Source organism: Dasypus novemcinctus, chromosome 6, assembly GCF_030445035.2.
Source record: "Dasypus novemcinctus isolate mDasNov1 chromosome 6, mDasNov1.1.hap2, whole genome shotgun sequence".
Taxonomy (NCBI): Eukaryota; Metazoa; Chordata; class Mammalia; order Cingulata; family Dasypodidae; genus Dasypus; species Dasypus novemcinctus.
Genome location: NC_080678.1, coordinates 117,115,255 through 117,132,125, shown reverse-complemented (window position 1 = coordinate 117,132,125; position 16,871 = coordinate 117,115,255). Strand labels below are relative to the sequence as shown.

Below are 16,871 nucleotides of genomic sequence, written 5' to 3'. Positions count from 1 at the left end.
GGAGTCAGGAGGAATCAGGAGGACCGCTGTGTGAGTCTCCTGCCCTGGGTGTCCTGAATTCCCACCTCATTGTGACTCAAAGGCCCTGGTGGGCAAAAATACAAGGGGATGGAGATGGGCATCCTCTGGGCAGGGGCTTTCACCATGTGCGAAGGCGAGGAGGGCAGAGGACTGGGGACGAGAGCATGAGCAAGCAGCACCCAGAGACAAGCTGGAGAAGCCATCACACCCCACCCGTTCCATCCTGCTGTCTGGTCCTGGAATCTAGGCAAGCAACAAGGAACTTTTTCAAGGCTATTTGTAGGGGCTGAGATTTTCTGCTTGGAAATAGCTGTCTGTTTCCTCCTGGTTTCACATCCCCATAGAAAAACCGTGATAAGTGGAAGAACAAAAAAGAAAAAAAGAGACAAGGAGAAGAAATTTTGTTTTCTTTCCTGCCTCCCTCCCTCCCACCCAGAGGCCCCTGCAGTTCCTGATGCCATCCAGGAAAGCTCTGGAAGGAAGGAAAGCCTCCAGACAAGGCGCCCTTACCTGCCCTGAACCCTTGAGGCCCGGGACAGCCTGCCTGTGGGTGAGGCCGCACATGCTCGTTCCATCCACCTAGAGGAGCCGGTCACCTGGGGGAGGGACAGATGTTGCCCTCACATCCCAGCGCTTTGGCAGGAAGGCCTCTTCTTCCACACCCCTGCCCCAGCACCCTGCCCAGGACCTCAAGGAGGGGAGGGGAAGGCAGAGCTACGCGGTGTCCCTGCAGAATCAGGGGATCCCTGCCTTGGCCAGGAGCTGCACCCCACTCTGAACGCCGGGCAGCTCCTTTCAGTCCATCCTTCCAAAGCATGTAGGGAAACGGACTTTGGCCCAGTGGTTAGGGCGTCCGTCTACCATATGGGAGGTCCGCGGTTCAAACCCCGGGCCTCCTTGACCCGTGTGGAGCTGGCCATGCGCAGCGCTGATGCCCGCAAGGAGTGTCGTGCCACACAAGGGTGTCCCCAGCGTGGGGGAGCCCCACGCGCAAGGAGTGCACCCGTGAGGAAAGCTGCCCAGCGCGAAAAGAAAGAGCAGCCTGCCCAGGAATGGCGCCGCCCACACTTCCCGTGCCACTGACGACAACAGAAGTGGACAAAGAAACAAGATGCAGCAAATAGACACCAAGAACAGACAACCAGGGGAAGGGGGGAAATTAAATAAATAAATCTTTAAAAAACAAAAAAAACAACAACAACCAAAAAAACAAAGCATGTAATCAGTCAGCGATAGAAAAATCTTTCCATCACTGGCTCACAAAATGGTTAAAACAGATGGGCTCACCCTCATCCTCACCCCCATTTCCCTGAGAAATGGTTTTGTCAAGCCTCTCAGGGGTAATTTTTATAGCTCCAGGATGTGCTTTATTTCAAAAAAGTTTAGGGAGTTGCCATTGAGATGGAGGACACTGGAATTCTAGGGGACATGAAGATAAGGAAGATTCTAAGTGCCCTTTCTGACTCAATTCTGAGAGTTTTGGAGAATAAGAGAAAATTAGCCCCTTCCTTTAGAGCCATGGGCCACGAGATAGGGCCGAGAAAAAGCTGGCAAGATCCTCCTCAGCTATGAAAGTGAGTCACAATGCAAGGGAAGCACATAGCTTGCTTTACATCACTTGCCGATATAGAGCATCCAATGCCCACAGTAGACCTATCTTGGGCAGGGCAGGTTAACTTACTTCCTTCGCAGGTGATGGAACCAAAACCAGGAGGGGCACTCTGCTGGCACGAGGTTTCACAGAGCGGAAGTGGGCGAGGCCAGGGTCTAAAGTCTGCCTGCTGAGGCTGTTGGCTGCAGGATGCAAATTCCGCACTAAGCACCATCTCTTACCCTGCAGGATCCACCCTTCCCTGGCGGTGGGCCCTCCAGGAATGATGGACTTCACCTAGATGCCTCCATAGAGCACACGCGTGGTCGTGCCACCCTGGAAAGCTGAATCTCGCAGCTCACCACCCTGCCGGCTGCCCTGGGGGAGGCCCTGCCCGAGCTCCCTGATGAAGGCAGCCCCACCCGCCTACCACTCTATCCCAGTACCTTACCGCCTTTGGACACTGTCATATGTTTTCCTGTTAGTTTAGACTACAGCACCCATGGAGCAAGAAGGGTAGGAGCTCTCAAGAATGCATTCCACGTGCAGGAGCTTTGCCGTATCCCCAGAACCCAAGCTGGGTGCAGGGAAGGCTCTCGGGAATTGGAATTGCATCTGATGCACAGCACATCTCTCCGTGGGTAGAAACCAATGTGGCTGACTGTGGCTACTGCCTGGCGGCTGGAGCCTGGCCCCTCTCATGTTGGTGGATAGTTTGTATGTACAAAAATAGAGTTAATCTCTACATAGCATGCTGCAGCTCATTTTTTTTTACTTGACAGGAGATGGTGACCATTTCTCTAGAGTTTAGCAGATAAAGACCTAATTCTATCTTTTTCTTTCCAATTTACTTTATGCAGGTAAACACACATATAAAGATATTTACAATGGAATCATACTATTCTCAAAGAATTTCTTTCTCCTTCTTCTTCTCCATCTCCTCCTCCTCCCCCTCCACCTCCTCCACTTCCTCCTCCTCTTCCTCCTCCTCCTCCATCTCCTCTTCCTTCTCCTTCTCCTCCCCCTCCCCCTCCTTCTCCTCCTCCTCTTACCTCCTCCTCTTCCATCTCCTCTTCCTTCTCCTTCTCCTCCAACTCCTCCTCTCTCACATACAGCACTACTTACTAGGACTCTTATTTCCATGAAATAGATTCCCAGGAGTAGTATTTCTGGGTGGAAAGCTGTTCTCACTTTTTAAAACCAATTTTATTGATACATATTAATAAATACGTTCACTGTTAATTGTAACAGATGTTCTAGATTGCATCCCAATGTGAATGTTAAAATAATTATTCACTTTTCCACTGGCTTTGTATGAGAATACCTGCTCTCTGCATCCCACCAGCAAAATTTTGCCAATCTGGTAGAAATAAGGTTGGAAGCTTTATTCTAATTTAATTTGTATTTCTGTGGTTTTCCATTTGTTTAATGGTCATTTGGATTAGAATGTGACATTTCAATAATTATTTTTGAAATTAAATTTCCCCAAAGAAATTGAAAGTGTTTTGCTAGCCAAAGGAAGTAGCCTACCTCTTATCAGCATATTTATTAATTGTGACTATACCAAAATTTAGCAAGTTTCTCAAAGGAGAAATAACCATATTTTGGTGTCTGATAGGACTGCTACCCAAAGGCAAGGATAAATTGTCTATACTCTTTACCAGTCCATTCACTCAATGTGGACACATGCACATTATTTCTTGGTTTCTTATATGCACATGTAAAATCTTCCACTGACATCAAATTTATGGCTGGATGATGATCCAACAATTCAGGTATCCTTGCTCTAGGCACACAGCATTATCTGGTAGGAAAGCAAAGAATGTCCTCCATTCACCTAGCTCTTGGGCTTCTTTTGGAAATTTTCACTAGCCATAGCATTCCCTTCCTGACGGAAAATTCTATCCTGTTTCCAATCAGTAATTAAATCTAACAACAAAGTTCCTGGAATCCAGACCCATTCCAATGTCTGTAACAAGGGCAAAAGCTTCCTACCTCTGAGTTCCCACCACCCTTTGTGGCTACCATGCCCCAAACTCTCCTCAAGGGTCTGCCAGATAAAGCCCAGAAACCAAAAACAAAGTGCCAGTCCTGGCCAAGGCCTCACCAATGCGACTTGTAGCTGGCCCTTGTAGCTGGGGGGGAACCAAGACTCCACCCTGGTCCTGTTCTGGATGATTGTGGATGACCCCACTCACCTTTGGCTTTTGCCCCTGCAGTCATACCATCCTTGCCTTCTCCTTGCCAACCACCTTAACCTCAAAGTCAGGATACATCCCTCAATTCCACTCATATTTCCTCCTCTGCTTGCTGGTGCTCCTTAGCACCTGCAAACCAAGGGTGACCTGCATCTCCCAGTTTGCCTTTGACCTCCATCCTCCACTGCAGGCTCCTGCTGATTTCTTAGTTCATCCACCTCCCTAGTGGTGGTGTACATGCTTGTGCACCATGAGTACATTATCAAAGGTTGCCATATGCATGGATGCCCGCCAAATGGCCATCATTTCAACATTGGCTTTCCATGCTCTCCTAACAACTCTTACAGTCACACTGAATCCAAGAGTCCCATCTTCTTTCACCAGTTCCACAAAGTAGATTTCACCAGCATTGGTTTCTGAAGGGGATAGTGGATGAGAAGAACCAGCACTCTGCACCAAACCAAAAGAATAAAAAGAAAACATGAAGGCACTCACCCCATCTATAAGCAATGGCACCACTTAGCTCCCAGCTGCTGACAGAAAGAACAAGAGCTTCATTTCCATCTTTATTAGCTCCTCCCTGTATGGCCTGGGATGGTATTTTGGTCTCTTCAGACTCAGTTTTTCACAGTCCACAAAAATGGAACGAGAGAGCTCCCTCCTAACTTAGTGTGGCTGTGAATGACGTGCAGCACACAGCAGGGGCTCAATAAAGGTGGGTTCCCTCAAGTCTCCACTCATGATGTGAGCTTCTATGTTAAACTGACGTGTTCCAGAGACATCCTGGTAACTTCACACAGGATACACGGACAAGCAATGGCATACCAGATACCAGACAGACAAAAGCTTCTCAGGTGGAAGGAAACTTCAGGAAGAGCTTCACTAATTCCTAGCAATCATGGCTAGGATGGATGGCTGCTCCAGGGAAGGTGAGAAGAGAAAAATTTTCTATTCTGTACCAAGCATTTTGCTTGGTGCTATGACAATAACCATGTTAGATCTGTTCTCTCATTCATCCAATCATTCAACAACATTTATTGAGCACTAATTATGTGCCAGGCATTGTGCAAGTTGCTGGGAATATGGCAGTGATAAGTGAGACATGATTCCTGCCCTTATTGAACTTACCATTTACTGTGGGACAGACTTTTAACAAACAGATTCCCAATTAACCCCAAAAAGTTGTGATGCTAAATGCAGTTGTGATAAAGTGCATGAGATAAAGTGCATGTTATCATCTGGAGGCTCAGAAATGTAAGAACACGTAGCCAGGCAGTGGAAGAACCAAAAGGTGAACCCACGGTCAGGTGATAGGAGCACTCACAGAACTGGGGGGGTCTCAGCAAGCAACAGCGGGAAACCAAGCCAGAGTCACACAGGGCTAGGAGGGAACGCCCAGGCTGCTGTGGATGTCCCACTGGCCACACAGCCCACGTCCAGCAGCTGGGCCCAAGGGCACTCCAGGCTCTTGTCCATTCTGTCCCCTCTCCTAGGCTGTGTCCTAGTTGCTACATTGGAAAATGTAACCTGGACACAGAAAATAAACAAGCTGGAGTAAATGGAATAATGATCTATCAAAAAGAAGACTTTCCAAAGAGACTGGTATAGTCACAGACAAAACCCTAGCCTTCCCAGACCACCCCACGCACACACCCCATGGTATTTGGTCTCAATTTTAAAAATCAAAGAGTGAAACAGCCTCTGAGAGTTGACACCCAACGTGCCCCAGGAGCTTCCTGGCAGTGAAGCTGCCCGGTGGCCCAGGGATCCTGGGCCCTGGCCGTTCTCCAGGCTGGGTCATGAGAGTCATGGCTGTGGTGACCCTCAGCATCCTGCCAGAAAGCAGGGTCCAGAGAAAACCAGGCTCAGAGAACACCAGTCTGAAGCCCCGCTTCTGGCCAAGGGAGCCTCTGATGTGTGGCCCGGTGGTTAAGCTTTTGCCTGTGGAGTCAGACTCCTTTGATTTGAATCCCAGTGTGGGTGCATACCCTCCGTGGGCCATTGGGTGTGCTCCTCCTTCTCTCTGTGCCTTAGGTACCACATCTCTTAAAAGAGTTTTTAATTGTAACTATCTTCTAGGGTTGCCTTAAAGACTCCATGAGATGGTACCTGAAAGTATTTAGGATGCTGCCTGGCACATAGTTAAGCGCTCAGTGCACATCAGCTGCCCGTCTTCTCTTGCAGACCCCCTGCATCCGGTTCTTCATAGGAGGCCCTGTCTGGGTGAGCTCCATGGCCAAAGAGGCAGGGATTTTCATGAAGCCCTCCATCATAGCAGATAATGATAGCAAAAGTGGAGCATGAGGCTCTGAGAAGTGGAATGACTTGCCTGTTTCCATCAGGGTCCCAGAAAGAGCTAGAAGGTGCATAGGCTCAACTTGGGTCATGGAAGAGAGTTTAGTGAAAGGCCTGTTTTCAAAGGCATTGGCAGCATTTAGAGAAACTGATAAGGAACAGGTTAGGTGCTGTGCAGCTAGAAATAATGGGAGCCTTTACTACCCCTAGGCCTGAAGGGCCAAAAGGGGGAGCAGTTGATGGAACCTAGAGAGAGGAGTTACATGGCGAAGACTGCCTGATGGGCACTGTGGTATTCAAAGGAACACAGCCAGCTCGTGGTGGTCATGCAGAGGTAGAGTGAAAAGCTGTCCTCACTCTTCCTCAACCTCCAGGCTTCTGTTGGATCTTCCCCTGAGCGGGGGCTACCAGAAAACAGAGGGCAAGGCAGGCTGCTGATAGTCCAAAAACACCAGCTTCACAGGGTCCAAAGCAGTAGGCAGAGGCCGGAGAGGGGTCTGGTAGAACACAGGGAGACTACCCCACCCAGCATCTGAAGTGACACTGCTAGAGGATGGCGGAGGCAGGATGGAGGCACACAGATGACTGGTACACCAAAGATGGGCTTTAGGATCTTCCTCCCTGATGGGGGCTGCGCAGAGCAAAGCCCTTGAGTTTCCAGCTTCGGGATGAATCAGAGGCCAAGAATAGGAGCTGCCTGATTGTCTATTCATTGCCCTTTGCAGAAATCAATCTCTTTATGTTGTCATTGCCAGGAATAATTATAATGAGCAACTATGGGTACTGAAGGCTCAAACACTGTGCCCTGTGGCCCAGGTACTGACTAAGAGCTTACTCCCCTTTATACTCTTCTCAAAACCAAGCAAGGCAGAAATTTATTTCCATTCTACAGATTAGAAAACTGAGACATTAAACTCCTATCCACCTGACATGGCAAATAAAGAGAAAAGGAGGACTTCAAAGGCAGTGCTGTTAGGCCCCACCACCTGTTCTCTCTCCTCCAAATTCTAGGAAGTGAGCAGAGGAAAGGAGTACCTTTACTGGCAGAGGGGAAAGTGGAGGCACCGGTCTGGGCACTGAGCTCTGAGCCTGAGCCTTTTCTACTTCTTCAATATTTCTCTCCTGATCTTGTGTGTGTGAAAGAAAACATCCCTGATTCCCGTCACCCAGGCTGTCCATGATGAAGATCCCAGCATTGGCTGTGCCGCTATTCATTTCCTTGTTTGGGGTGTGCTCACAGACACCTATAAAAACAAGCCAAGGGAAATGGACTTAGCCCAGGGTTAGGGCATCCGTCTACCACATGGGAGGTCCGCGGTTCAAACCCTGGGCCTCCTTGACCTGTGTGGAGCTGGCCGATGCGCAGTGCTGATGCGCATAAGGAGTCCCTGTGTAGGGGAGCCCCATGTGCAAGGAGTGCGCCCCGTAAGGAAAGCTGCCCAGTGCGAAAGAAAGTGCAGCCTGCTGAGGAATGGCGCCGCCCACACTTCCCATGCTGCTGATGAGAACAGAAGCGGACAAAGAAACAAGATGGCAGCAAATAGACACAGAGAACAGACAACCGGGGGAGGGGGGGAATTAAATAAATAAATAAATCTTAAAAAAAAAAAAAACAAGCCAAGAAGAAGTCAGCAGCTGGGAAACGTGGGCAGCTCTACGTGGAGCACAGCACTTTCTTCCAGTGACAGAGGGACTTTCAGAGCTCCAGGGAAGGATGTAAGCTTAGCATCTAGGGAAGGATGGTGCTTTAAGAAAAGAGGGAAGGAAGATATGAAATGTGATTTCAAAACCTAAATGGCGCTTAAGTAACCCGACTATGAAAACACCAGATCAGAGGAGAGAACATCAACTCCTCCTTATTAAGCTCCTGCCAGGTACAAATCCTAGATCTATATGCCTTCCCATCTTCTCATAGTCCCATGAGGAAGGTGTTATCCCAATTCAAACTTGAGAAAACAAAGCCAAAAGGATTAAGTCACTGGCCTAAGTCCCCGCAGGCAGTACGTGGCAGTGCTCTTAAATCCAGCCTCTCTGGATTTTGAGCACTCAGCAGCATCTCCAACCTGTAGGGCTCTTTCTGGGGTACTTGGTAATAACCAAACTAGGATACAGCCTGGGTGACTGATCCCTGTGTACCCCACATCTAACCCTTGACCTGGCAAAGAACAGAGGAAAGAACATGAAGTCATGAATTAAAAAGTGAATCCTTGAGCAAGGCATTTAAGAATGGTGACCTCAATTTCCTTACACTAAATAGAAGTAATATAGCAACTACCTGGTAGGGTTTTGGTAAGGATTAGGGAGACGGTAGATAGATGATAGATAGATAGATAGATAGATAGATAGATAGGTAGATAGATAGATAGATAGATAGATAGATACATAGATACATAGATAGATACATAGATAGATAGATAGATACATAGATAGATACATAGATAGATAGAATGATAAAGGTATGTATGTGTGGATGGATGGAAGTATGGATGGATGGATGGATGGATGTACAGATGGATGAGAGAGAGGGATATAGAAAGATGATAGATATACAGATGATGGATGGATAGATAATAGATGATAGAATTATGTATGTATATATGGTAGAATGATAAGTGGGTGTATGGATGGATGATAGGTAGATAATAGAATGATAAATGAAAGGGTGAATGGATAGGTAGAATGATAAATGGATACATAGATGAGGGATGGATAGATAGATAATAAATATATGTACATATGGATGGATGGATGATAGAATGATAAATGGATGTATAGATGAATGACAGAGAGAGATAGGGATATTGATAGATGATAGACATATAGATGATAGATGGATGGATGGATGGGTAGATAGATGATAGAGTGCTTAGTCCATTGTAGAGCCTCAATAAATGTATTCACTGTTAATATTAGGTGCTCAATATATGTATGTGGGAAGAAGGAATAGTAGATTTCTTTAGAGTGGGACATACAAACACACAAGTAGATTTACTATATTCAAAACAGACTCATTAGCCCTGAGAGATGTGCCCACGCTCACATGTTGAATGGATTTGATTAGGAGTTATTCCAATCTAAAGGTATTCAGTAAGGAGCTGTGGGGCCACCATTGTCTAATGCTGTATTCCTGGCCGTTTCCTTCAAATGTCCTCTTGTCCTTGTCCCTAGCAATATGGTAAGCACTGGGCCTTTTCTTCCACAACCTCCCAAGAGACTGTGGGGGACTTGTGATGGGTTGAAAAGCCAACTTTGCAATTGGTGCCCTGACTAAAAGTAAGACAAGCTAGGAGACCTTTTGCAGGTGATTAAAACTCACTTTACCGTAGACCTTGGTGGCTGCTCCTGATAGGAATGTTATCAGTCTGGCCCTGACTTCCCACAAGACTGGCTGCCCCAACAGCAAAAAATGTCCTGGTGGTCCATCTGTGCCCATAGATCCAGCCAGCATCACCGTGGAAATGCCTTCCTGTGGCTACGGGAATGCAGGTCATGGCTGTGGAAGGAACTCAAACTCTGATGAAGGAAGGATGCCAACAGGTGGCTGAGGTCCCCCAGAGAAAAGACATGTAATTCCTAGCCATCGTGGGGAACCCATTGTCCAAAATTCTTCTGAAACTAGTGGCTTGAGGATCACAGACTTTGGGTACTGGTTTTTGACAACCCCCATCACAACAGGCCATCCTTGAACTACTCTGAATTGAGAAACATCAGCTGCATTCTATTTCCTGACAACAAATTGGATCATTTGGCTGCGCCTCTCGGTCCCACTTTCATGGGAAATACTGGGAGGGAGACAATATTGCGGGAAGAACAGTAATCATGTTGGGAAACCTAACAGAGACCATAAAAGGAAGGTTGGTGTTTGCAGAAGTCCCAGGGCAGGCTCAGGCCCCTGGGTGAGAGGCCACTGCTGGGACCCAGGACAGCCTCCTGACACCCTCCCATGGCTTCCAGGCCACGACAGCCAGACACCTGGGAATGCCATCAGGGGGCTGCATGTCTGTGAGAGCACAAGAGCATGCATGGTTCCTGGGGGGCAAGGCAAAATGGGGTGTCTGTGTGTGGACTCTAGACAAGGGTGGATGATGTGACATGAGGCTTTCCTGCACATAAGAGGAATTTGTGCAATGCCACATCCCTGGAGTGGGAGGGAGAAATCCATGTGCCTGAATTTGCAGGCAGCCTGCACTTAAATTCTAGAACTGTTCAACCAAATAGCAGTGGTGGTCCCAGGCAATTGGGGGTGGGGGCATTAACCTCCCCCATTATCTCCATCAATCCCTGAAAAACTGCCCCAAATAAACATAATAATATTATTATTCATTACAAACAATTGTTGCTTTCTCATTCTTATCTAAAGGATGAATAAAAGCATCTTTTTAAAAAATTCACTCTTTTGGTTGATCTATAAAATGTCTGGCTGATCTGTAACAGGGGCACCAAAAAAGAAGAGCCTGCATGCTATGTGAATTCAACTTCAGAACAGCTTCCCAGGCCTCTTTGCCCTGCCTAAGCCCCTCCTAGGAAGACATCCTGGTGCAGCCACTTCCAAAAAGGACTTCAGGTACAATAAGGATGTCCTCCCTGACATGCATGGAAAAGTGGGCAGGAAAAGAAAACAACCAATGGGTGGGCCCAGCTGTGAACTGGGTACACCATACCCTTTCAACAGAACAAGCCAAGGCAGAAGCCAAGTGTATTGATTTGTGCCCCCTGCATTGCTTCTTTGCAAGCCACTAACTACTGCAAGGACAGCAATGCAGAAGACCCCCCAGGGACACAGAGACCCAGTGCCCATGGCGATCATGTGTTCCTAGACATCGAGGTGGCCCTTCTGCCTCCCTAACCTGGCTCAGATGTACCTTTCGGCTGAGAAACCATTAATTCTAGGTTGCCCGGAGAGTTCTGGACCATTCTAACAGCTATGTTGAATGCGAAGCCCTCCAGGCCGATGTGATTCAAGGCCACTATCTGCCCTCCTGGAAGAAGAAGGCATCTCAATAAGAAAGGGCAGTTCCTTAAAGCAGCATCCCTGGCTGTGTACGAAGCAGATATACCTGGTTTCATCTTTCCAGCTCTTTCTGCTAGTTCACCAGGTATAATAGAAGAGATGAAGATTCCAGAGTTCACTGTGCTCACATCTTCTCCTTCATTCATGACAAAACTATAATCCAAGACAGTGTTTCTTGTTAAGAGGATATGTAATAATTTGGTAGCTCGGAGATGTTGGGTCATCAGCCAGTAAGTGCCATAGCTGATATTTGCACACACGTGTCTAATTCTCAAGAAGCTCTTTTTCCTCTGCCCCAACACATGGAGAAAACTAGATAAACAACCATGAGGGCAAGCACAGCCAAAGCTAGGAAGGCGACTCACCCAGGTGTGCTCAATTCTGCTCCAGGAGCTCATCAGAAACTAGAAAGAGTTGATTTTTCAACCCAGCACCTTGTCTCAGTTTCTCATTTTTTGTGTGGTTTTAAAGATCTTCAAAGGTGGTAACAAGAGATGAGAAGATTGATTATTCTTCTCTATCCCTAAGAAGCTAACTATACTATAGAAAGGCTGTTAAAAGGCATTAGGGGGAAAGAAAGCCTTTGCCAATCTTGCACTTAGATTCTCAAGATATGCACCCAAAGGCTTATGGAGGCTGAAAGGCAAACTTTAACCTTAAAATCTCATTGATCTTGGGGGAAACTGAAAGGGAGGAAAAGCAGAAGTGACCCCTGAAGAAGGCAAACTGGGAGAGGAAGGACAGGAAGGTAGAATAGAAAGTCAAAAGGGACAAGTGCCCGCCCTGCCCAGGTGTAAAGATGGAACCTCACCCAAGGGCAGCCGGGAGCTGCTTACCAAAGCCACAGCATGGGTCATGCTTCAGTGTCATGCAAATGATTTCCTGATCCAGTTCTGCTGGAAAGCTCTTTGTCCTGTTGTTTTGTGAGCCTAGAGATGGAATCAAAGCAATACATGTGCTTTCCCCAAAATTATTTGGGACCTAATACAAAAAGAGAGAATGGTACTTGACAAAGTGAAAACAAACTCTGAGAGCAAACTGAGTTTAAATTTAGTCTCCTGACAGTGCTGGGAACAGATCATTGAACACACAGTTCTGGCTAGCCTTACTGGATCAGTGTGAGGGACTTCGGGGTCTAAGAGCAGAGGTTGGAGCAGGGTGGGCTCTCCAGGGGTGCTGGCCTGGAAAGGGTGGTTTCCTGACTTACTATAGCTTTTGTTTTCTGCATTGGACTTGGACCAACCACAGAAGGTGAGCAGAGAGGTGCCTGTCTGCCAGTGAAAATCAAATGGGGAGCTCAGGATGGACAGCAAAGCCTTCCCTCCTTCACTTCTACTAATCGGGGGTGACACCAGCCAGCAGCCAGCCAGGGCACCCTGGAGCACTTCCCCCTCAGAGGAGTCCTTGGGGAGTGGCAGGCAGGCTGAGGCAGGGAGTTGGCATGCCTGTGCTGACAGAGCACATGGAGAAATGCCCAGGGGGTTCCCTCACAGCGGAGCTTTCTGCACCTCTCCTTCCTCCAGGTGCCACGGTGGATGCTCAGAGGCAGTTCATGATTAAGAGGTGCCCGGTGGCCTGCCAGATCCAACCCACATATAAATAGTTCTTCTCCTTAAGGAGTGTCTTTGTCCTTGCCCTTCATTGGAAACTTGCCGGAGGATGTCGGAGACAGGGACGGTTGTCTACTCCACATGTTTGCTGGTGAACCCTGGTGGAGAAGAGTCCAACCCCAGCCCCTTGGGTCTGCAGGAGGAGCCGCAGCCCTAAGGGATGCCACGCTTTCCTACTCATGCCCCTACCCCCTTGCCCCTCCTCCTTCAGGGGCCAGAGCACTGGGGTTCTCTCAGCCAAAGCTCTAACACATCTCAGAGCCACTTGCCAAGCCAAAGGCAGACGTTGACTGTGAGAGCACTTCCCAACTCTAAGTCGCTTTGAAAATAATTTAAAAAAAAAAAAAGAAAGATTATGGACATTATTTGGGAAGCAGCCTGAAATGGCAGTGAGGGATTTAAAGCAAGCCTCGGGAGTAAGGTTTCCTTTACCCCAAATGGATCCTGCGGCCTGGTCGGTATCAGTGCACACGTTCAGAGCTGGCGGCCCACAGAGAGGGGTGGAAGTCCTTGGCTTCTGGATTGAACAGGTGCTCTGAAGCTGTCCCCGGCCAGTGGAGGGGCTGCAGAAAGCAACCCAACAAGACAAGGAGAGGCAAGATGAGACAAGGCCAGGTAAGGCAAGGGAGGAGATGCTCTTGGCATTTCAGATGGAGGCCTGGGGAAGGCCGCCCAGGCCCCGTCCTCTGGCAGGTGAGAAGATCAGCTCCGGCTATCAGGAGTCCATTGGGAAGGACAGCTCTAGGGTCTTACTTCCCAGCTGAGCTCACCCCCAGCCCCATCCCCACCAAGGAGCCAGGCTTGTGAGGACAGCCATGTAGAACACTCCAGAAGAATCCAGCTGCCTCCTGCACAGTGTCAAGAGTCCTCCATCTATACCACAGGAAGCAGAAGAACCATTTGGTTAAGCCCTGCCCAAATTTCTGAGCCACAAAATCATGATCAGAGTAACTAAATGGTTGTCATTTAAGCCGCTTGTTTGAGGCTAGTTTGTTACTCAGCATTAGAGACTCCAACAGTTTTGTCTCATTATTAGTGATTTCATTTGCAGCCAGTAGCAATGCATATTTGCACCTATAGAATTTAGGCCATAATTTTCCAAGAATAACTTTAAGATATCTGTGCATTGAGGGTCAACTGAATCACCCAAGCCCTATTGCCAAAACAGATGCAGAACTTTTCCTGAAGAAATGGTTCAGAGAGCCGTCTTCATTGGTCACCTGCTGCCTGTGAATCCAGACTACCTATATAACTTGTAGGGCTCTAGGCTCTTTTTTAACATTACAGATCATCATGTTATAGTGTAAAGTTGTGTTTATGAGCTCATTATTTTCTTGTATAAATTCAATAACAAGTAGTACGCTGATAGGTGAGATAGCATAGTGCAAATATTTGGGACACAGGGTCTGGAGTTCACTGCATGGGTTCAAATCCCAACCCCTCAGTTTCCTCCTCCATGCAGTGGTTAATACAACAGAAGCAGATTCACAGGGATCCTAGGGTCCAATTAGTAGGTGGTGTACAGAAGTGACTAGAACCATACCCAGCTCATGATAAGACCAAAAAGACTTAATGCAACTCATTCGTTTCTTCCTCTTCTATTGCATAGCACCACCTAGTTCTTTTTTCACCAAAAGATAGGGGTAAGGTAGTAGGGGTGATGGGATGCAGTGCTTGTTTGTGTTGAGCATAAAACAACTCCCAGCCTTCACTAAAGCTCTGCAGAGTGAGTTGACAGTTGGCTACCCCAGTGATTTATACCTTCCCTAGACATCAGACCCCCTTTAAACAATTCCTTCAGGTGCTGATCACCCCAGCATGCCAAACACATGGGCGTTTGGGGCCCAGGTGCGATGGCTTGCTCGGTCGGTAGAGGTGGGGTCTGGCTGCGGACGAGGGGTTGGTCCCACTTGGGACGAGGGGTCGGTCTCACAGGGGTTGCGCAGTTCGGCTGACGGGGTCGCCCAGCAAAGCCGGCGACAAAGGGGTCGCCCGGAGAAGCAGGCGACGAACTGGGGACAAGGGAGGCCAGGCCCTTGTCGGGGGCTCTCAGGACTGGAGGGCGCATGGCAGAAGAACTACCGCGGAGACAAGGTAAACACGCAAGTCCAACTTTATTGAGGGAGAGGCAACAGTTTTATAGGGGCTGGGGAAGGCTGATTGGTCGAAGCCACGCCCTGTTCTGATTGGTTGCCGGAGAAAGGTCAGTGGGCAGTACTGGACGGGGGAGGGGTGGTGGTTAGGGATTGGCCGTCGCTGTTGCTGGGGGAAGGGGCAGGGTTTAGGGATTGGTGGCTACTGTTGCTGGGGTGGAGGGCAGACTGGAGTTTCCCGCCCACACCTGGCTGTTGCGGCTGTCGGGGGAAGGGAAGAGGGCAGACTGGATTTTTCCACCCACGCCTGGCTGTTGCTGCTGTCGGGGGAGGGAAAAGGGCAGACTGGATTTTTCCACCCTGCACCTGCGCAGGGAGAAAGAAGAAGAAGGGTGCCGCCCCACAGGCATTGTGTGGCGCCATCCGGGAGGAGGGGCGACCGCGGAAGCATGGCTGCCGAGAAGGGGAGACCCGAGGGCACTCTGCGCCCATGCCGAGCTCCCTTCAGGGGTGGCGGTGAGTCCGACCAGCCACCCTATTATGGGGGCAGCGGCTTGGCCTGCCACGGCCGCTCCCCCGCCAGGCCAGCAAACCACACTTCAGCCCGAGGGGTGACCGCACCCAGGCAACAGAGGCACAAACCCACCTGCCTCTGACTCCGTCCCCACCACTGTCCAGGTTGAAGGCGTCCAGGGATGTGCAGGGCCGGCCTCCCTCGGCATCTTCGAGCCCACGTGCAAACAGCGCATTTCCTGAGCTCAAGAGTCTCTGAATCCAACTCGCAGGCATGGGCCCCCCCAGGGGGGCAGCATTCACGCTGGCCATTTGCACAGACTTGCTGAGGTCTGGATTGGGGGAGGGAAAAGCAAACAAACACACATGGGGGAGGTCTGCTTCTGCTGTGCGGGGACAGCGACAGCCCACTCACGCCCCGCTCCGCTCCCCCTTCCCTTCCCACTAGCTCATGGGACTCTTCTGATTGGCCCCGAGAATGCCCGTCCTCCTAACTAGCACATGCCAGTACAGAGATCTCAGGGAGAGAAGGCAGAGGCACATGGCCGTCCTCCCCAGGAGCTGCGGGACTGGACGCGCGGGGCTACCCGAAGCCCTCATGGGAGTGAGGATCCCTCAGCTCCCCGCGGACGCCTGCATGGAAATGAACTGCGGCCACCCCTTCTGCTCCTCGCCTTTACAAAACCATCCTTGCAAACACTTCTCTGGGTGACAAATGAGGTTTCAAACCACTTGGGCTCCTGAGATGAGGCTCTGTCCTCTGGGACATAATCCTTGATAGCTACACGGCTCAGTGGGCCCATTGGTTGCCCTGGCAATGACATTTAAGCTGGGATTCCCATTTTTTCAAATACAAATACCTGCGAGATGTGTCAGGTCTCCCAGCTTGGACACGTTTGCCCTTTGTCCCTCCATGCCTAAAGGTTAACCAATGACCCCGGTGAATTCCTCAACTCAGTACGATAGATGCAGGGGACTCTTGCGATTCACTCTTCACATGATTAACATGAAGGAGAAATTGGGATTTGATTGATAGAACCCTTAAAATAACCAGACTTCACACCAAGCCAAGTTTGTTCTTCTAAAAAGAAAAACGATGATTATGGTTCGACCATCTGCTCCCTGCTGAGACAGAGCAGGAAGGAATGTTTGAGCACAAGGCGCTTAGGTAGCTCCAGTTTTCAGAGTGTGCAAGTGTGTGTGTGAGCATGTGTGTATATACATGAACATGTGTGTGAATGCGTGTGTGGTGCACGTGTGAGAATGTATGCACACATGTGTGCACATATATGCATGTGTATATGCATATACTTTTGTGTGTACGTGTACACATGGATATGTGTGCAGTTGTGTGCATCAAACACACTGCAGCATCTACACTGCAAGGACTTCTGTGGGCATTAACCCCTCACACAGAAACGTCTCTTCCCTCCAGTGGTGTCCAGTTGGTTGCCAGGGCTTGCCCACTGAAAACTCTAGCCTTTAAAAAGCACTTCTGGAAAGGAGATTTGGCTCAACAGATAGGGCATCCACCTACCA

At 48.9% G+C, this 16,871-nt stretch overlaps 1 protein-coding gene across 1 annotated transcript in view; it reads right to left on the bottom strand.

Moving 5' to 3' along the window:
• Positions 1-15,541, bottom strand: part of LOC131278946 (FERM and PDZ domain-containing protein 2-like) — a 38,094-nt gene extending 22,553 nt beyond the window's left edge. Inside the window, 8 exon segments of the mRNA XM_058299578.1 lie at positions 532-617; positions 1,855-1,948; positions 4,156-4,260; positions 7,141-7,349; positions 10,968-11,084; positions 11,163-11,269; positions 11,949-12,045; positions 15,466-15,541. Of these exon segments, the coding sequence (XP_058155561.1) occupies positions 532-617; positions 1,855-1,948; positions 4,156-4,260; positions 7,141-7,349; positions 10,968-11,084; positions 11,163-11,269; positions 11,949-12,045; positions 15,466-15,541 (891 nt within the window).
• Positions 15,542-16,871: the final 1,330 nt, after the last annotated feature.